Source organism: Coregonus lavaretus (genome assembly GCF_964263955.1).
Source record: "Coregonus lavaretus genome assembly, contig: HAP1_SCAFFOLD_659, whole genome shotgun sequence".
Classification (NCBI taxonomy): Eukaryota; Metazoa; Chordata; class Actinopteri; order Salmoniformes; family Salmonidae; genus Coregonus; species Coregonus lavaretus.
In genome coordinates, this window is record NW_028166415.1 from 194,493 (window position 1) to 213,661 (window position 19,169).

A 19,169-nucleotide genomic window follows, 5' to 3' on the forward strand; every position below is an offset into this window, starting at 1 on the left:
GAAAAAACAGTTTAATCAATTTTAGAATAAGGCTGTAACGTAACAAAATGTGGAAAAAGTCAAGGGGTCTGAATACTTTCCGAAGGCACTGTATCTACCACTGGTACATCTGCAATGGTGAGTCTATTCACACACGATCACACTCTCACACAATCAAAGACACACACACACACTGTCCCCCACCAGGCTGCGAGGTGTCCGTCTGTCCCCTCTTGGCTCTGAGGCAGTACTCCCAGCGCACCGCGGGATCCTGGACGAACTGAGCGATGTCGCTGAAGAGCTGGCTGAAGCTCATCCTGGCGGCGTGGTACACCGTATTGTAGAGCAGAGCGGCGCGCCACAGGTAGGGCTGTTTCCGTAGCAACACACTGTGCAGGCTTGCCAGGCCCTCTTCCGTGGGATTGGCCGGTTTCAGGCCATACTGCTTCCTGCCTGCGGAAGTGGACCAGGGCTGCAGGTTGTTGTTCACACCCCGAAGGTAGTGGGTTCCTGGGAGGGAGAGATGGAATAACACGGGGATGTAGAGATGAGAGATGGAAGTAGATTTATTTCAGGTAATGTTTGAGAGAGAGAGCGATGAAAATCATGGAATTGTATTAAGGTTGTGTGTGACAGAGCTGGAAGAAGGTTTATTTCAGGTAATGTTTGCCTGAGAGAGAGATGGAATAACAGGAAGGTATTGAGGCAGTGTATACCTGATAGGGAGAGAGAGATGAAGGATGGTTCATTTTAGACTAGCCTTACTTGGCTTCTGTAGTGGACATGGCTGGTGAACAAATTCAACACAAATACTGAGTTGTGTTTGCGTAGAACTCAGAAATAATAACTCATAACTAATTTATGATGCTGTGAGGATGATAAACACATCCCAGATCCCCCACACGGTGACAACATGCTGTATGGTACCGTCAGTGATAAACACATCCCAGATCCCCCACACGGTGACAACATGCTGTATGGTACCGTCAGTGATAAACACATCCCAGATCCCCCACACGGTGACAACATGCTGTATGGTACCGTCAGTGATAAACACATCCCAGATCCCCCACACGGTGACAACATGCTGTATGGTACCGTCAGTGATAAACACATCCCAGATCCCCCACACGGTGACAACATGCTGTATGGTACCGTCAGTGATAAACACATCCCAGATCCCCCACACGGTGACAACATGCTGTATGGTACCGTCAGTGATAAACACAACCCAGATCCCCCACACGGTGACAACATGCTGTATGGTACCGTCAGTGATAAACACATCCCAGATCCCCCACACGGTGACAACATGCTGTATGGTACCGTCAGTGATAAACACATCCCAGATCCCCCACACGGTGACAACATGCTGTATGGTACCGTCAGTGATAAACACATCCCAGATCCCCCACACGGTGACAACATGCTGTATGGTACCGTCAGTGATAAACACATCCCAGATCCCCCACACGGTGACAACATGCTGTATGGTACCGTCAGTGATAAACACATCCCAGATCCCCCACACGGTGACAACATGCTGTATGGTACCGTCAGTGATAAACACATCCCAGATCCCCCACACGGTGACATCATGCTGTATGGTACCGTCAGTGATAAACACATCCCAGATCCCCCACACGGTGACAACATGCTGTATGGTACAGTCAGTGATAAACACATCCCAGATCCCCCACACGGTGACAACATGCTGTATGGTACCGTCAGTGATAAACACATCCCAGATCCCCCACACGGTGACAACATGCTGTATGGTACCGTCAGTGATAAACACATCCCAGATCCCCCACACGGTGACAACATGCTGTATGGTACCGTCAGTGATAAACACATCCCAGATCCCCCACACGGTGACAACATGCTGTATGGTACCGTCAGTGATAAACACACCCCAGATCCCCCACACGGTGACAACATGCTGTATGGTACCGTCAGTGATAAACACACCCCAGATCCCCCACACGGTGACAACATGCTGTATGGTACCGTCAGTGATAAACACATCCCAGATCCCCCACACGGTGACAACATGCTGTATGGTACAGTCAGTGATAAACACATCCCAGATCCCCCACACGGTGACAACATGCTGTATGGTACAGTCAGTGATAAACACATCCCAGATCCCCCACACGGTGACAACATGCTGTATGGTACCGTCAGTGATAAACACATCCCAGATCCCCCACACGGTGACAACATGCTGTATGGTACCGTCAGTGATAAACACATCCCAGATCCCCCACACGGTGACAACATGCTGTATGGTACCGTCAGTGATAAACACATCCCAGATCCCCCACACGGTGACAACATGCTGTATGGTACCGTCAGTGATAAACACATCCCAGATCCCCCACACGGTGACAACATGCTGTATGGTACCGTCAGTGATAAACACATCCCAGATCCCCCACACGGTGACAACATGCTGTATGGTACCGTCAGTGATAAACACATCCCAGATCCCCCACACGGTGACAACATGCTGTATGGTACAGTCAGTGATAAACACATCCCAGATCCCCCACACGGTGACAACATGCTGTATGGTACCGTCAGTGATAAACACATCCCAGATCCCCCACACAGTGACAACATGCTGTATGGTACCGTCAGTGATAAACACATCCCAGATCCCCCACACGGAGACAACATGCTGTATGGTACCGTCAGTGATAAACACATCCCAGATCCCCCACACGGTGACAACATGCTGTATGGTACCGTCAGTGATAAACACATCCCAGATCCCCCACACGGTGACAACATGCTGTATGGTACCGTCAGTGTAGTGTACCTATCTCATGCCTGAACATGCCCTCCAGCCAGTGTAGTGTACCTATCTCATGCCTGAACATGCCCTCCAGCCAGTGTAGTGTACCTATCTCATGCCTGAACATGCCCTCCAGCCAGTGTAGTGTACCTATCTCATGCCTGAACATGCCCTCCAGCCAGTGTAGTGTACCTATCTCATGCCTGAACATGCCCTCCAGCCAGTGTAGTGTACCTATCTCATGCCTGAACATGCCCTCCAGCCAGTGTAGTGTACCTATCTCATGCCTGAACATGCCCTCCAGCCAGTGTAGTGTACCTATCTCATGCCTGAACATGCCCTCCAGCCAGTGTAGTGTACCTATCTCATGCCTGAACATGCCCTCCAGCCAGTGTAGTGTACCTATCTCATGCCTGAACATGCCCTCCAGCCAGTGTAGTGTACCTATCTCATGCCTGAACATGCCCTCCAGCCAGTGTAGTGTACCTATCTCATGCCTGAACATGCCCTCCAGCCAGTGTAGTGTACCTATCTCATGCCTGAACATGCCCTCCAGCCAGTGTAGTGTACCTATCTCATGCCTGAACATGCCCTCCAGCCAGTGTAGTGTACCTATCTCATGCCTGAACATGCCCTCCAGCCAGTGTAGTGTACCTATCTCATGCCTGAACATGCCCTCCAGCCAGTGTAGTGTACCTATCTCATGCCTGAACATGCCCTCCAGCCAGTGTTGTCGTGCTCCAGACAGGTTGATAGTCAGAGTGGGACGACACCTCTCCACCATCATCACAGCCTGCGACAGCAGCTCCTCAGACAGACACACCACCACCTAGACGAGGTCATCATCATTACCATCATCATCATCATCATCATCATACAGACACACCACCACCTAGACCAGGTCATCATCATTACCATCATCATCATCATCATCATCATACAGACACACCACCCTCTAGATAAGGTTATCATCATCATCATACAGACCACCACCCTCTAGACAAGGTTATCATCATCATTACACAGACCACCACCCTCTAGACAAGGTTATCATCATCATCACACAGACCACCACCCTCTAGACAAGGTTATCATCATCATCACACAGACCACCACCCTCTAGACAAGGTTATCATCATCATCATCATACAGACCACCACCCTCTAGACAAGGTTATCATCATCATCATACAGACCACCACCCTCTAGACAAGGTTATCATCACACAGACCACCACCCTCTAGACAAGGTTATCATCATCATTACACAAAGACATCTTGTTAACACACTAACCTTCAAACACACTACACCACAGGAGGTTGGTGGCACCTTAATTTGGGAGGACGGGGCTCGTGGTAATGGCTTGAGAGGAATCGGTGGAATGGTATCAAATACATCAAACACATGGTTTGATGCCATTCCATTCACTCCAATCCAACCATTATTATGAGCCGTCCTCCCCTCAGCAGCCTCCACTGCATTACACGTAACACACCAACCCACAAATACACTACCCATAACACACCAACCCTCAAACACACTACCCATAACACACCTACCCTCAAACACACTACTCACTCACCTCTCCTACACAGTTCTCCTTCTGCAGGTACTTGCGTGCAGCAGCCCAGACTCTACTCTTCGGTAAAATACTTCCTCCCGTCACCTCCTCAAAGTTCTCATAGTTACCAAACTTCCTCAGAATACACTCCATAATCCCAACAGCCTAGAGAGAGAGAGAGAGAAACCCAGAGAGACAGAGGAGGGAAAGAGAGAGAATGAGAGAGAGCGTTAGAGAGAGAAGCACCTAGAAAGAGAGAGAGAGAGAGAGAGAGAGAGAGAGAGAGAGAGAGAGAGAGAGAGAGAGAGAGAGAGAGAGAGAGAGAGAGAGAGAGAGAGAGAATAAATCAATCCCCAGAGTGGGTTATCTTCCTATCATCTAATATCTTTGCCAGATAGAGAGACCTACCTGTGTGAGGAAGAGGCCAGATCCCTCTCTGTATTTCTCCAGCACAGTGCTGGGCTCCGGGGTCGAGTACTCAAACTGTGGGTCGTATTTATAGTCAGACTGGAAGAAGGCCTGCCTCTCCTGGTCTAGGTTAACGGGTCTGAGGGCCACAAGGAGACAGGGGCCCCGCGGCGTGGAAGGCAAGGGCAGCGTGGAGGCCCCTCCAAACCCCCGGGCAATGTGGGGAAGGGAGGTGGCTGGCCGCATACGCCCCCTGGTGGCCCGGAGGCCCATTGAGGAGTTGTTGACGGTACAGGTGCTCTCGCTGCGGCGCATCCAGCCTCCGGGGCCCAGGCTGGGGCTGGTGAGGGAGCGGGCTGGGGGCGAGGAGGCAGCGGAGGGACCACCACCGCTGCGCCAGGGGGGATGCAGGACCCTGCGGTCCAGCACGGGCTCAGAGCCACGGAGACGCAGGGGCGTCACGTCCAAGCTGAGGGGCCGGCGGAGTGGGGGCCTGGTCGCCACCTTGTTCCGAGACGAGGCCGTTGCCACGGTGACGTCCCGCCGCAGAGAGACCGCCGGTCCATCATATGGCGAGTCTGGGTGAGAGGAGTCGGTCGAGGAGCAAACACTGGCCCTAGGGCTGGGGGTAAGGCCGACATTGGCCCCCAACAACTGAGGTTGAGGCTGGGGTCCATTGTGGGAGTTGGATAGCCGCTCCCTCTTGGTGACACTGCTCGTCCTGGCACGGAGCCAGGTGCTGGTGGTGGTTTTGGGAGGGTCCGGTGTTGGTTCTTCTGTTCTGTTGGTGGTGGTTTTGGGAGGGTCTGCTCTGGTGCCTTCTGTTCTAGTGGTGGTGGTGTTAATGGTTTTGGTAGTGTCAGGTCTGGTCTCTTCTTTTCTAGTTGTGGTGGTTTTGGGGGCATCCGGTCTGGTGTTTTCTAGTCTGGTGCTGTCGCTTGTGGTGGTTTTGCGAGGATCCGGTCTTGGTTCTGGCCCTGTCAGGTCTGTGGTGCTGCTGCTCCCTCTGACCCCCTGGACATCTGTCCGATCCATACAGTCCTCACCTGGGTCCAAAACCATCACCGCTGGTCCAACCACACCACACTGCAAACACAAGATGGTCAGCTTTTGGTCTGTCACAAATAACCCATTGATTGTTATGACTCTTTTATGCAGTCAGTGCTTGTGTCAGGAATTGGTGACAACAAGTTCAAAAACATTTGTGCCACTGCTTTAACTGGATTCCATGGACCCATTACTGGCCTAGTGGCTTTATGGACAGGGGCACGCAAATGTCCCTGTCTGATTATCTGATTATGCGAGTAAACCTCCGATTTTGAATCCGCCTGCAACATAGAGAGGACTCCGTCGGGGCGGGGTTTCTGTGCTGCTGAATTCGAAACTAGGTGGTCGGGACGGGCTCTGGCCATCCCATATATGGGACTAGTATTGACTTCAAACAAGAACAAAGATCCGAATCATATAGATGTCTAGCCTACATATTTAGCCTATATTTACACACGGCAGGCGCGACTTCTGCAGTGTATTGGATTGAGGTTTTATATCCATTTGGACCACCAAAGTGTATTGCATACAAATTAGCAGGATATCTCTCCGTTATTCTGACATGGGCGTAATGTAATGGGGAAAATACTCGTTGTGCTATATTGTAGCCTACAACAAACCGTTATTATGACACTGTGTTATTATTATAGCCATGTCAATAGCCATAAGTGTCAATATATTGTTTTCAATGACAGTAAAGGATGAATCGAGAAAAGAACGGTTTTCTCAACATGTGTAGTTTTCTTCTGATCTGATCTTTAGAATCAGATAATAAATCGAGGATGAGCAAGACAATAACCAAAACTCAAATAATCGTAGTCATAAATGTGTTTTACCTTGCAGCGGGGTTTGGTGATCAGATTTGTAAACGCAGGCTTTTCTTTAATTCATGACGCCCAGCTCTGCTAGAGCTCTCCACAATGAGCGGCGGGAAGGTTTCCGGTGGATATGAGCAGCTATAGTGGATGGGCCGCCCGGAGAGGCATGCGAGGAAGTTCGGACTGTGTTGGAAGATATGACGCGGTGGCACCGTTGATGAACGAGCCAGCGAGCCATGCGCAGTGCGTGCCGCTATCCTGCGTCCTTACGCACGTGGCATCTCTCGGAGGCAACGGAGCAGTGAGGAGCACGTAGCCTACATTCCCCGAGGTTAACATAAGCCCCGTATAATTATAACGGTTAGAGCCTGATAGTGAGATCAATATATTGAGATGTACATACAGTGCCTTCGTAAATTATTCAGACCCCTTGACTTTTCCCACATTTTGTTATGTTACAGCCTTACTCTAAAATTGATTAAATAAATACAAATCCTCACACAATACCCCATAATGACAAATCAAAAACAGGTTTTTAGAATTTTTTTGCACATTTATTAACAAACGAAAAACAGAAATACCTTATTTACATAAGTATTCAGACCCTTTGCTATGAGACTAGAAATTGAGCTCAGGTGCATCCTGTTTCCATTGATCATCCTTGAGATGTTTCTACAACTTGATTGGAGTCCACCTGTGGTAAATTCAATTGATTGGACATGATTTGGAAAGGCACACACCTGTCTATATAAGGTCCCACAGTTGACAGTGCATGTCTGCGCAAAAACCAAGCCATGAGTTCAAAGGAATTGTCCGTAGAGCTCCAAGACAGGATTGTGTCGATGCACAGTTCTGGGGAAGGGTACCAACACATTTCTGCAGCATTGAAGGTCCCCAATAACACAGTAGCCTCCATCATTCTTAAATGGAAGAAGTTTGGAACCACTAAGACTCTTCCTAAAGCTGGCCGCCCGTCCAAACTGAGCAATCGGGGGAGAAGGGCCTTGGTCAGGGAGGTGACCAAGAACCCGATAGTCACTCTGACAGAGCTCTAGAGTTCCTCTGTCTAGATGGGAGAACCTTCCAGAAGGACAACCATCTCTGCAGCACTGAGTGGCCAGACGGAAGCCACTCCTCAGCAAAAGGCATTTGGAGTTTGCTAAAAGGCACCTAAAGACTCTCAGACCATGAGAAACAAGATTCTCTGGTCTGATGAAACCAAGATTGAAGCATGGTGGTGGCAGCATCATGCTGTGGGGATGTTTTTCAGCGGCAGGGACTGGGAGACTAGTCAGGATCGAGGCAAAGATGAATAGAGCAAAGTACATAGAGATCCTTCATGATAACCTGCTCCAGAGCGCTCAGGACCTCAGACTGGGGCGAAGGTTCACCTTCCAACAGGACAACGACCCTAAGCACACAGCCAAGACAACACAGGAGTGGCATCGGGACAAGTCTCTGAATTCCTTGAGTGGCCCAGCCAGAGCCCGGACTTGAACCTGATTGAACATCTCTGGAGGACCTGAAAATAGCTGTGCAGCAACGCTCCCCATCCAACCTGACAGAGCTTGAGAGGATCTGCAGAGAGTAATGGGAGAAACTCCCCAAATACAGGTGTGCCAAGCTTGTAGCGTCATACCCAAGAATACTCGATGCTGTAATCACTCCCAAAGGTGCTTCAACAAAGTACTGAGTAAAGGGTCTGAATACTTATGTAAATGTAATATTTCAGTTTTTTATTTGTAATAAATTACTAAACATTTCTAAAAACCTGTTCTTGCTTTGCCATTAAGGGGTATTGTGTGTAGATTGATGAGGAGAAAAAAAAAACAATTTAATCCATTTTAGAATAAGGCTGTAACGTAACAAAATGTGTAAAAAGTCAAGGGGTCTGAATACTTTTCGAATACACTGTAAGGTCCTGTGGTTAAACTCCTCAGAAAGCCCTTCAGTAATGCCCCCAGTCTTTTTAATTCAACGTTTAAATAACATTATGTCTAATAAATCACTGTGTGTTTATTTCATGAAAATAACTTGAAATATATATTTTTTACCATTTATTTTCCAGAGCCTCCTTTTTGCCATTGAAATGCTCAGTCTGATTGTGTGGCTGTGCCGATACACATTGTAATACAGTGGTGGATAGGATCCTCTAGATCAGGGTTCTTCCATTCCGGTCCTGGAGGGCCGAAACACTTCTGGTTTTTTATTTCTACCTGGTAGTTAATTGCACTCACCTGGTGTCCCAGGTCTGAATTAGCCCCTGATTAAGAAGGAGAGGATGAAAAACAGAGGTGTTTCGGCCCTCCAGGACCGGAATTGAAGAACCCTGGTCTAGACTCTGCAGCCTACCCTGCTTAACCCCTTCAAAGTAGGATACATATGCAAATAAAAGACGACTGGTCATTGGTCATAATAATCAGATCAGATTGTGATGTCATGCTGTGGGCCAATAACTCCATCCCACCTGAACAGACTGAAATTCGAGGCACTTTTTTTCTTCTATAAAAAGCTTACTCTAAAAAGGGCATTATCACAATTTCAGAGTGTTATTTCGACCTCCATAGTGTGTAAAATGTAATAAATAAAAAAAAACAGGACAATCACGTTTTTTCACTGAGTTGAACAGTTTATTCTGTTTCTGTTTTGCTGACTGTTGACCTCTGTTCTCTCGGAAGCAGAGTTCTATGCAGTTTTGTGAGTTGTAACAGGGGCGGCAGGTAGCTTAGTGGTTAAGAGCGTTGTGCCAATAACCAAAAGGTCGCTGGTTCTAATCCCCGAGCCGACTAGGTGAAAAATCTGTCGATGTGCCCTTGAGCAAGGGCATTTAACCCTAATTGCTCTGGATAAGAGCGTCTGCTGAATGACTAAAATGTAAATGTAACACATGAATTGTTTTCTGAAATAAGAAACAACCAAAATGCTGAATCTGCTGGTTGCTAGTTTATGGAAATAGTTGATATCTGTCCATGTAACTGGCTCCATGCCTCAAGTAGTTGTGAAAAACTCTCCCTCACAAATGTGAAGCGTTTTTTAATCAAAGTATGAGTACCACAATAAGAACACAATTAACTTAGTTATTAAAATGTGGAAGTATTTAGCTTTATTGCTGAAACAAACATATGAATTTGTTGACAAAAATAATAATTTCAAAATACACAGTAACTTTACACTATTTACACTATGGTCAATAAATAAGAATAAAATAATATTATTCTATGTACAACAAAAATATGATATTCTATTTTCTTGACAGATCTGACAGTTATGGCAGTTAGCTGGTGGTGGCGGTGGTTGATGACATCATCGTCGTCTTGGCAGTGGTCGATCTGCTCTCAATCTTGGTCACATGACTCTGGACCCAGGCTTCAGAAGGGTCAACACAAAATGTCTTCCCTTTCTTTGTGGTGAAACTGCAACAGAGTCACAACACATTGTCACTCATGACATCCAGTCTATAATATGAATGCTCCATCTGGTCTAGTACAGTTTAGCCTAGATGTAGCCTGGTTCCAGATTCAGAATTTGCTCAAATGGAGCTGTAATTTAAGATTTTTTTTAATACAAAAAGCATTACAAGAACATTGACGTCTTGATTTTTTCCAAAGTAACTGTTAGCAAATTCTGGTAAATTGATAAAACACACATTCTTTAATAACCTCAACGTCAACTTGTTTTGACATCTCATTGTCCTTTTAGCTCTATAGATGATATATTTTTAATGTTTTCCGTATATTTGGAATGCTTTCAGACAATGCGATTAATCACGATTAAATAACAATAGTGCACTAAAATGACAGAAAGTGACCTTTAGTTAACTGATGAACTCTGACAGCCTTAGTGATCCTATACTATCACCACTACAGGACAGTGAAGTATAGGGTCTCTATGTATCGGAGGTTGTAACCATGCATCCCTAGCAACAGATTTGGACCCGTCCACAAACGGTATAGAACATGTTATGCCTTTAGAAATCTGTGTGTGTGTGTGTGTGTGTGTGTGTGTGTGTGTGTGTGTGTGTGTGTGTGTGTGTGTGTGTGTGTGTGTGTGTGTGTGTGTGTGTGTGTGTGTGTGTGTGTGTGTGTGTGTGTGTGTGCATTGTGGTTAACTTACACCAGTGCTTTGCGAGGGCAGCTACTAGGGGTCTTATAAACTGACACCATTGCATCAAGAGGGAGCCTCCTGGGGTGGAACTTCACACAGCAATTTCTGGCAGTTATTGCTTCAATCCCCATGACAGCTGGAAACAAAGGACGATCACACTCACTGGTCAACACATGGTGCTTCTTCCTATACACTCATATACACACTGTACACACACACTGTACACACACACACACACACACACACACACACACACACACACACACACACACACACACACACACACACACACACACACACACACACACACACACACACACACACACACACACACACACACACACACACACACACACACACACACACCTGCAGACGTGGTATGGAGGGAGCAGAGCAGTCCCAGGAGGAGTAGAGCAGTCAGGGTCTTCATGGTTCAGAGATGGTTGAGATGCTGAAGATTGTGTTGTCTGAGATGGTCACTGATGTTCTGGTCTCTGATGTTCTGGTCTCTGATGTTCTGGTCTCTGATGTTCTGGTCTCTGATGTTCTGGTCACTGATGTTCTGGTCTCTGATGTTCTGGTCTCTGATGTTCTGGTCTCTGATGTTCTGGTCTCTGATGTTCTGGTCTCTGATGTTCTGGTCACTGATGTTCTGGTCTCTGATGCTCTGGTCACTGATGTTCTGGTCTCTGATGTTCTGGTCTCTGATGTTCTGGTCTCTGATGCTCTGGTCTGGTTCTGTATCAGGGGTCTAGCTGATGTTCTGGTCTCTGATGTTCTGGTCTCTGATGTTCTGGTCTCTGATGCTCTGGTCTCTGATTCTCTGGTCTGGTTCTGTATCAGGGGTCTAGCTGATGTTCTGGTCTCTGATGTTCTGGTCTCTGATGTTCTGGTCTCTGATGCTCTGGTCTCTGATTCTCTGGTCTCTGATGCTCTGGTCTCTGATGCTCTGGTCTGGTTCTATGCCTGAGGTCTGATCTGACCTGTCTTTTATACAGAGAGCTGGTCCATCAGACCCATTGACAATTGAGGGGGGAAACTTCTCTCCAACCCTCATTCACTCTGAATATCTTTCTAAGAACCAACATTCTGTTCGTTAGGTTCCTCTTCCTCAATTCTCTGTACCTCTGTTTCCACCAGTATGTTCAATAGGCTGCTATTTTCTGAAATACGCAGAATACATTTACTGGAGAATTGCATATCAAAGGAAGGCTATTAAAGTGAACTGCATACTATGATACATTACATCAAATATAAGAACAATTCAGATTAAATTAAGTTCTCTCCATCATAAGCAACTAGTTTATAAGCAATACTTGAAATCAACTATGTATCTTTCAACTTTTAAATACAGATTTTAGGATGTGTCCATGTTGATAAAAACAAATAACTTAATTGCTGTACTCACACAGTAGTCTTTCTCAGATCCAGCATACCCAGACCTCTAATCACCATCTTCCTCTTCCTCTGCTTTAATGACTCTGTGTGTGCAACAAAACCCCCCCAGCCCCCCCCCAATTTAGAAATCAAATATATCCTTCAAACATATTACTGCTTATTAAATCCACACACAGACAGTGGGTATTATTTCAAGTCAATTCAGTTATTAAAAGTCCATTTTATTTAGAAGAATTATAAATAATTAGGGCTACAATATTGGTCCCTGCAGGCTGCCCACATTCGGTGAACCTGCCTTTGCTCATTGGCTCCACGTTGGTCCTCAAGACTGGTGGCCCCAAGGCAGGTAGTCCCAAGACAGGTGGCCCCAAGACAGGTGGCCCCAAGACAGGTGGCCCCAAGACAGGTGGCCCCAAGGCAGGTGGACCCAAGGCAGGTGGACCCAAGGCAGGTGGACCCAAGGCAAGTGGCCCCAAGACAGGTGGCCCCAAGACAGGTGGCCCCAAGGCAGGTGGCCCCAAGGCAAGTGGCCCCAAGACAGGTGGCCCCAAGACAGGTGGCCCCAAGACAGTTGGCCCCAAGGCAGGTGGCCCCAAGGCAAGTGGCCCCAAGGCAGGTGGACCCAAGGCAAGTGGCCCCAAGACAGGTGGCCCCAAGACAGGTGGCCCCAAGACAGTTGGCCCCAAGGCAGGTGGACCCAAGGCAAGTGGCCCCAAGGCAGGTGAGAAGAAGAACTGTGTGCAAACCATGCCCCAAAATGTTCTAATGTGCCCCCGCCTTAACATTATGAAGTAGCTGGGATGTGGGCTAGCACGTTGGGCTGATGTGGGCTTGATGTGGACTTGGTGTGGCCTTGCCCGTTGGGCTGGTATGGGCTTGGTGTTGGCTAGCCCGTTGGGCTGGTGTGGACTTGGTTTGGGCTTGGTTTGCGCTAGCCCGTTGGGCTGATGTGGGCTTTGTGTGGGCTAGCCCGTTGGGCTGGTGTGGGCTTGATGTGAGGCTTGGTGTGGACTAGCCGGTGCCCACATGGGGTCATGGGGTCATGTTTGCTGGGTGGTAACTTCACAAATGTTACCACTTTAGTTTGTTTCAACTCATTTATTCATACATTCATTCATTTGTTAATTTATTTATTCATTCATTAATTCACTTTACATTTGCTTGCCTGTGCAGTTACTGTCAGTCCCTCCCTGTTTTCACCAGTAACTCTGTGCAGTACTGTGAACTCTGGCTTCAAGTTATTACAAACATTTAGAGAATGAGAGAAGAGTGCAGCAATGTTTGTTCTTAGAAAAGCTGCAGTAATTTGCAACAGACGAGGTTCTAATGACAGAATGGGGAAGTGAGAGTCTTTCTGAACTGAACTGAAACAGGATGCTTGGTTCAGAGATTGTGTCAGCAAAATATGCATCTTCAACTGAACCCTATTTAATGATATAGATAGAGATCCATGGGTCAGTCAGTATGATTGTATATCCAGATGGGTCAGTCAGTATGATTGTATAACAGGCCTACAAGGAGTCTTATGTCATCAGTTTTGAACTCATTTTGAAAACAGCACATGATGGAAAACATTTTCTAGAATTTCTTCAATTATACAGCTAAAGCCTGTTTCTGCTGAGTGTGAAGTTGGTGTGAGTGTTGGGAGAGTTACAGAGACTACAGTAGTCTAGTGAGGTTGGTGTGAGTGTTGGGAGAGTTACAGAGACTACAGTAGTCTAGTGAAGTTGGTGTGAGAGTGGGGAGAGTTATAGAGACTACAGTAGTCTAGTGAAGTTGGTTTGACAGTGGGGAGAGTTATAGAGACTACAGTAGTCTAGTGAAGTTGGTGTGAGTGTGGGGAGAGTTACAGAGACTACAGTAGTCTAGTGAAGTTGGTGTGAGTGTGGGGAGATTTACAGAGAGTACAGTAGTCTAGTGAAGTTGATATTAGTGTGGGGAGATTTACAGAGAGTAAAGTAGTCTAGTGAAGTTGGTGTTAGTGTGGGGAGATTTACAGAGAGTACAGTAGTCTAGTGAAGTTGATGTTAGTGTGGGGAGATTTACAGAGAGTACAGTAGTCTAGTGAAGTTGGTGTTAGTGTGGGGAGATTTACAGAGAGTAAAGTAGTCTAGTGAAGTTGGTTTTAGTGTGGGGAGATTTCCAGAGACTACAGTAGTCTAGTGAAGTTGGTGTTAGTGTGGGGAGATTTCCAGAGACTACAGTAGTCTAGTGAAGTTGATGTTAGTGTGGGGAGATTTACAGAGAGTAAAGTAGTCTAGTGAAGTTGGTGTGAGTGTGCGGAGAGTTACAGAGACCACAGTAGTCTAGTGAAGTTGGTGTGAGTGTGCGGAGAGTTACAGAGACCACAGTAGTCTAGTGAAGTTGGTGTGAGTGTAGGGAGAGTTACAGAAACTACAGTAGTCTAGTGAAGTTGGTGTGAGTGTGGGGAGAGTTACATTGAGTACAGTAGTCTATTGAAGTTGGTGTGAGTGTGGGTAGAATTACAGAGAGTAGATTGGTCTAGTGAAGTTGGTGTTAGTGTGGGGAGATTTACAGAGACTACAGTAGTCTAGTGAAGTTGGTGTGAGTGTGCAGAGAGTTACAGAGACTTAAGTAGTCTAGTGAAGTTGGTGTGAGTGTAGGGAGAGTTACAGAGACTACAGTAGTCTAGTGAAGTTGGTGTGAGTGTAGGGAGAGTTACAGAGACTACAGTAGTCTAGTGAAGTTGGTGTGAGTGTGGGGAGAGTTATAGAGACTAAAGCAGTCTAGTGAGGTTGGGGAGAGTGTGGGGAGAGTTACAGAGAGTACAGTAGTCTAGTGAGGTTGGGGAGAGTGTAGCGATAGTTACAGAGAGTACAGTAGTCTAGTGAAGTTGGTGTGAGTGTAGGGAGAGTTACAGAGACTACAGTAGTCTAGTAAAGTTGGTGTGAGAGTGGGGAGAGTTACATTGAGTACAGTAGTCTAGTGAAGTTGTTGTGAGTGTGGGGAGAATTACAGAGAGTAAAGTAGTCTAGTGAAGTTGGTGATAGTTGGGGAGAGTTACATTGAGTAAAGTAGTCTAGTGAAGATGGTGTGAGAGTGGGGAGACTTACAGAGAGTACAGTAGTCTAGTGAAGTTGGTGTTAGTGTGGGGAGATTTACAGAGAGTAAAGTAGTCTAGTGAAGTTGGTGTGAGTGTAGGGAGATTTACAGAGAGTACAGTAGTCTAGTGAAGTGGGTGTTAGTGTGGGGAGATTTACAGAGAGTACAGTAGTCTAGTGAAGTTGGTGTTAGTGTGGGGAGAATTACAGAGAGTAAAGTAGTCTAGTGAAGTTGGTGTTAGTGTGGGGAGATTTACAGAGACTACAGTAGTCTAGTGAAGTTGATGTTAGTGTGGGGAGATTTACAGAGAGTAAAGTAGTCTAGTGAAGTTGGTGTTAGTGTGGGGAGATTTACAGAGAGTAAAGTAGTCTAATGAAGATGGTGTGCGAGTGGGGAGATTTACAGAGAGCACAGTAGTCTAGTGAAGTTGATGTTAGTGTGGGGAGATTTACAGAGAGTAAAGTAGTCTAGTGAAGTTGGTGTGAGTGTAGGGAGATTTACAGAGACTACAGTAGTCTAGTGAAGTTGGTGTTAGTGTGGGGATATTTACAGAGAGTAAAGTAGTCTAGTGAAGTTGGTGTTAGTGTAGGGAGATTTACAGAGAGTACAGTAGTCTATTGAAGTTGGTGTTAGTGTGGGGAGATTTACAGAGACAACAGTAGTCTAGTGAAGTTGGTGTTAGTTTTGGGAGAGTTACAGAGACTACAGTAGTCTAGTGAAGTTGGTGTTAGTGTGGGGAGATTTACAGAGAGTAAAGTAGTCTAGTGAAGTTGGTGTTAGTGTGGGGAGATTTACAGAGAGTAAAGTAGTCTAGTGAAGTTGGTGTTAGTGTGGGGAGAGTTACAGAGACTACAGTAGTCTAGTTAAGTTGGTGTGAGTGTGGGGAGAGTTACAGAGACTACATTAGTCTAGTGAAGTTGGTGAGAGTGTAGGGAGAGTTACAGAGACTATTGTAGTCTGGTGAAGTTGGTGAGAGTGGGGAGGGTTACAGTGTATACAGTAGTCTAGTGAAGTTAATGTGAGTGTGGGGAGAGTTACAGAGACTACTGTAGTCTAGTGAAGTTGGTTTGAGTGTGGGGAGAGTTACAAAGACTACAGTAGTCTAGTGACGTTGGTGTGAGTGTAGGGAGAGTTACAGAGACTACAGTAGTCTAGTGAAGTTGGTGTGTGAGTGGGGAGAGTTACATAGTATACAATAGTCTAATGAAGTTGGTGTGAGTGTGGGGAGAGTTACAGAGACTACAGTAGTCTAGTGAAGTTGGTGTGAGTGTGGGGAGATTTACAGAGAGTAAAGTAGTCTAGTGAAGTTGGTGTGAGTGTAGGGAGAGTTACAGAGAGTACAGTAGTCTAGTGAAGTTGGTGTTAGTGTGGGGAGATTTACAGAGACTACAGTTGACTAGTGAAGTTGGTGTTAGTGTGGGGAGATTTACAAAGAGTAAAGTAGTCTAGTGAAGTTGGTGTTAGTGTGGGGAGATTTACAGAGAGTAAAGTAGTCTAGTGAAGTTGGTGTTAGTGTGGGGAGATTTACAGAGAGTAAAGTAGTCTAGTGAAGTTGGTGTTAGTGTGGGGAGATTTACAGAGAGTAAAGTAGTCTAGTGAAGTTGGTGTTAGTGTGGGGAGACTTACAGAGAGTACAGTAGTCTAGTGAAGTTGGTGTTAGTGTGGGGAGATTTACAGAGACTACAGTAGTCTAGTGAGCTGGTGTTAGTGTGGGGAGATTTACAGAGAGTAGATTGGTCTAGTGAAGTTGGTGTTAGTGTGGGGAGATTTACAGAGACTACAGTAGACTAGTGAAGTTGGTGTTAGTGTGGGGAGATTTACAGAGAGTAAAGTAGTCTAGTGAAGTTGGTGTTAGTGTGGGGAGATTTACAGAGAGTAAAGTAGTCTAGTGAAGTTGGTGTTAGTGTGGGGAGATTTACAGAGAGTAAAGTAGTCTAGTGAAGTTGGTGTGAGTGTAGGGAGATTTACAGAGACTACAGTAGTCTAGTGAAGTTGGTGTTAGTGTGGGGATATTTACAGAGAGTAAAGTAGTCTAGTGAAGTTGGTGTTAGTGTGGGGAGATTTACAGAGAGTACAGTAGTCTAGTGAAGTTGGTGTTAGTGTGGGAAGATTTACAGAGACAACAGTAGTCTAGTGAAGTTGGTGTTAGTGTGGGGAGAGTTACAGAGACTACAGTAGTCTAGTGAAGTTGGTGTTAGTGTGGGGAGATTTACAGAGAGTAAAGTAGTCTAGTGAAGTTGGTGTTAGTGTGGGGAGATTTACAGAGAGTAAAGTAGTCTAGTGAAGTTGGTGTTAGTGTGGGGAGAGTTACAGAGACTGCAGTAGTCTAGTTAAGTTGGTGTGAGTGTGGGGAGAGTTACAGAGACTACATTAGTCTAGTGAAGTTGGTGAGAGTGTAGGGAGAGTTACAGAGACTAAAGTAGTCTAGTGAAGTTGGTGTGAGAGTGGGGAGGGTTACAGAGTATACAGTAGTCTAGTGAAGTTAATGTGAGTGTGGGGAGAGTTACAGAGACTACTGTAGTCTAGTGAAGTTGGTTTGAGTGTGGGGAGAGTTACAAAGACTACAGTAGTCTAGTGACGTTGGTGTGAGTGTAGGGAGAGTTACAGAGACTACAGTAGTCTAGTGAAGTTGGTGTGTGAGTGGGGAGAGTTACAGAGTATACAATAGTCTAATGAAGTTGGTGTGAGTGTGGGGAGAGTTACAGAGACTACAGTAGTCTAGTGAAGTTGGTGTGATTGTGGGGAGATTTACAGAGAGTAAAGTAGTCTAGTGAAGTTGGTGTGAGTGTAGGGAGATTTACAGAGAGTAAAGTAGTCTAGTGAAGTTGGTGTTAGTGTGGGGAGATTTACAGAGAGTAGAGTAGTCTAGTGAAGTTTGTATTAGTGTGGGGAGATTTACAGAGACTACAGTAGACTAGTGAAGTTGGTGTTAGTGTGGGGAGATTTACAAAGAGTAAAGTAGTCTAGTGAAGTTGGTGTTAGTGTGGGGAGATTTACAGAGAGTAAAGTAGTCTAGTGAAGTTGGTGTTAGTGTGGGGAGATTTACAGAGAGTAAAGTAGTCTAGTGAAGTTGTTGTTAGTGTGGGGAGATTTACAGAGAGTAAAGTAGTCTAGTGAAGTTGGTGTTAATGTGGGGAGGGTTACAGAGACTACAGTAGTCTAGTTAAGTTGGTGTGAGTGTGGGGAGAGTTACAGAGACTACATTAGTCTAGTGAAGTTGGTGTGAGTGTAGGGAGAGTTACAGAGACTAAAGTAGTCTAGTGAAGTTGGTGTGAGTGTAGGGAGAGTTACAGAGACTACTGTAGTCTAGTGAAGTTGGTGTGAGATTGGGAAGAGTTACAGAGACTACAGTAGTCTAGTGAAGTTGGTGTGAGAGTGGGGAGAGTTACAGAGTATACAGTAGTCTAGTGAAGTTGGTGTGAGTGTGGGGAGAGTTACAGAGACTACTGTAGTCTAGTGAAGTTGGTTTGAGTGTGGGGAGAGTTACAGAGACTACAGTAGTCTAGTGAAGTTGGTGTGAGTGTAGGGAGAGTTACAGAGACTACTGTAGTCTAGTGAAGTTGGTGTGAGTGTGGGGAGAGTTACAGAGACTACAGTAGTCTAGTGAAGTTGGTGTGAGAGTGGGGAGAGTTACAGAGTATACAGTAGTCTAATGAAGTTGGTGTGAGTGTGGGGAGAGTTACAGAGACTACAGTAGTCTAGTGAAGTTGGTGTGAGTGTGGGTAGAGTTACATTGAGTACAGTAGTCTAGTGAAGTTGGTGTGAGTAGGGGGAGAGTTACAGAGACTACAGTAGTCTAGTGAAGTTGGTGTGAGTGTGGGGAGAGTTACAGAGACTACTGTAGTCTAGTGAAGTTGGTGTGAGAGTGGGGAGAGTTACAGAGTATACAGTAGTCTAGTGAAGTTGGTGTGAGTGTAGGGAGAGTTACAGAGACTACTGTAGTCTAGTGAAGTTGGTGTGAGTGTGGGGAGAGTTACAGAGACTACAGTAGT

General features: G+C 46.0%; 2 protein-coding genes across 2 annotated transcripts; both read right to left on the minus strand.

Annotated features, from left to right (window-relative positions):
* Positions 1–145: 145 nt before the first annotated feature.
* LOC311114754 (microtubule-associated tyrosine carboxypeptidase 1-like) lies at positions 146–6,714 on the minus strand (the record flags this gene model as incomplete). Its single annotated transcript, XM_084189989.1, has 5 exons — positions 6,631–6,714; positions 4,748–5,833; positions 4,361–4,504; positions 3,476–3,608; positions 146–489 (listed from the first exon to the last, which is right to left on the minus strand). The coding sequence occupies exons 2-5, from the start codon at positions 5,807–5,809 to the stop codon at positions 146–148; spliced, it is 1,683 nt and encodes a 560-aa protein (XP_084046115.1). The 5' UTR covers positions 5,810–5,833; positions 6,631–6,714.
* A 2,980-nt stretch (positions 6,715–9,694) lies between these two features.
* On the minus strand, positions 9,695–11,680 carry LOC311114758 (C-C motif chemokine 13-like). Its single transcript, XM_084189993.1, has 3 exons — positions 11,083–11,680; positions 10,726–10,852; positions 9,695–10,025 (listed from the first exon to the last, which is right to left on the minus strand). Exons 1-3 carry the CDS (start codon positions 11,144–11,146, stop codon positions 9,887–9,889), a joined length of 330 nt encoding a protein of 109 aa, XP_084046119.1. The 5' UTR covers positions 11,147–11,680; the 3' UTR covers positions 9,695–9,886.
* Positions 11,681–19,169: the final 7,489 nt, after the last annotated feature.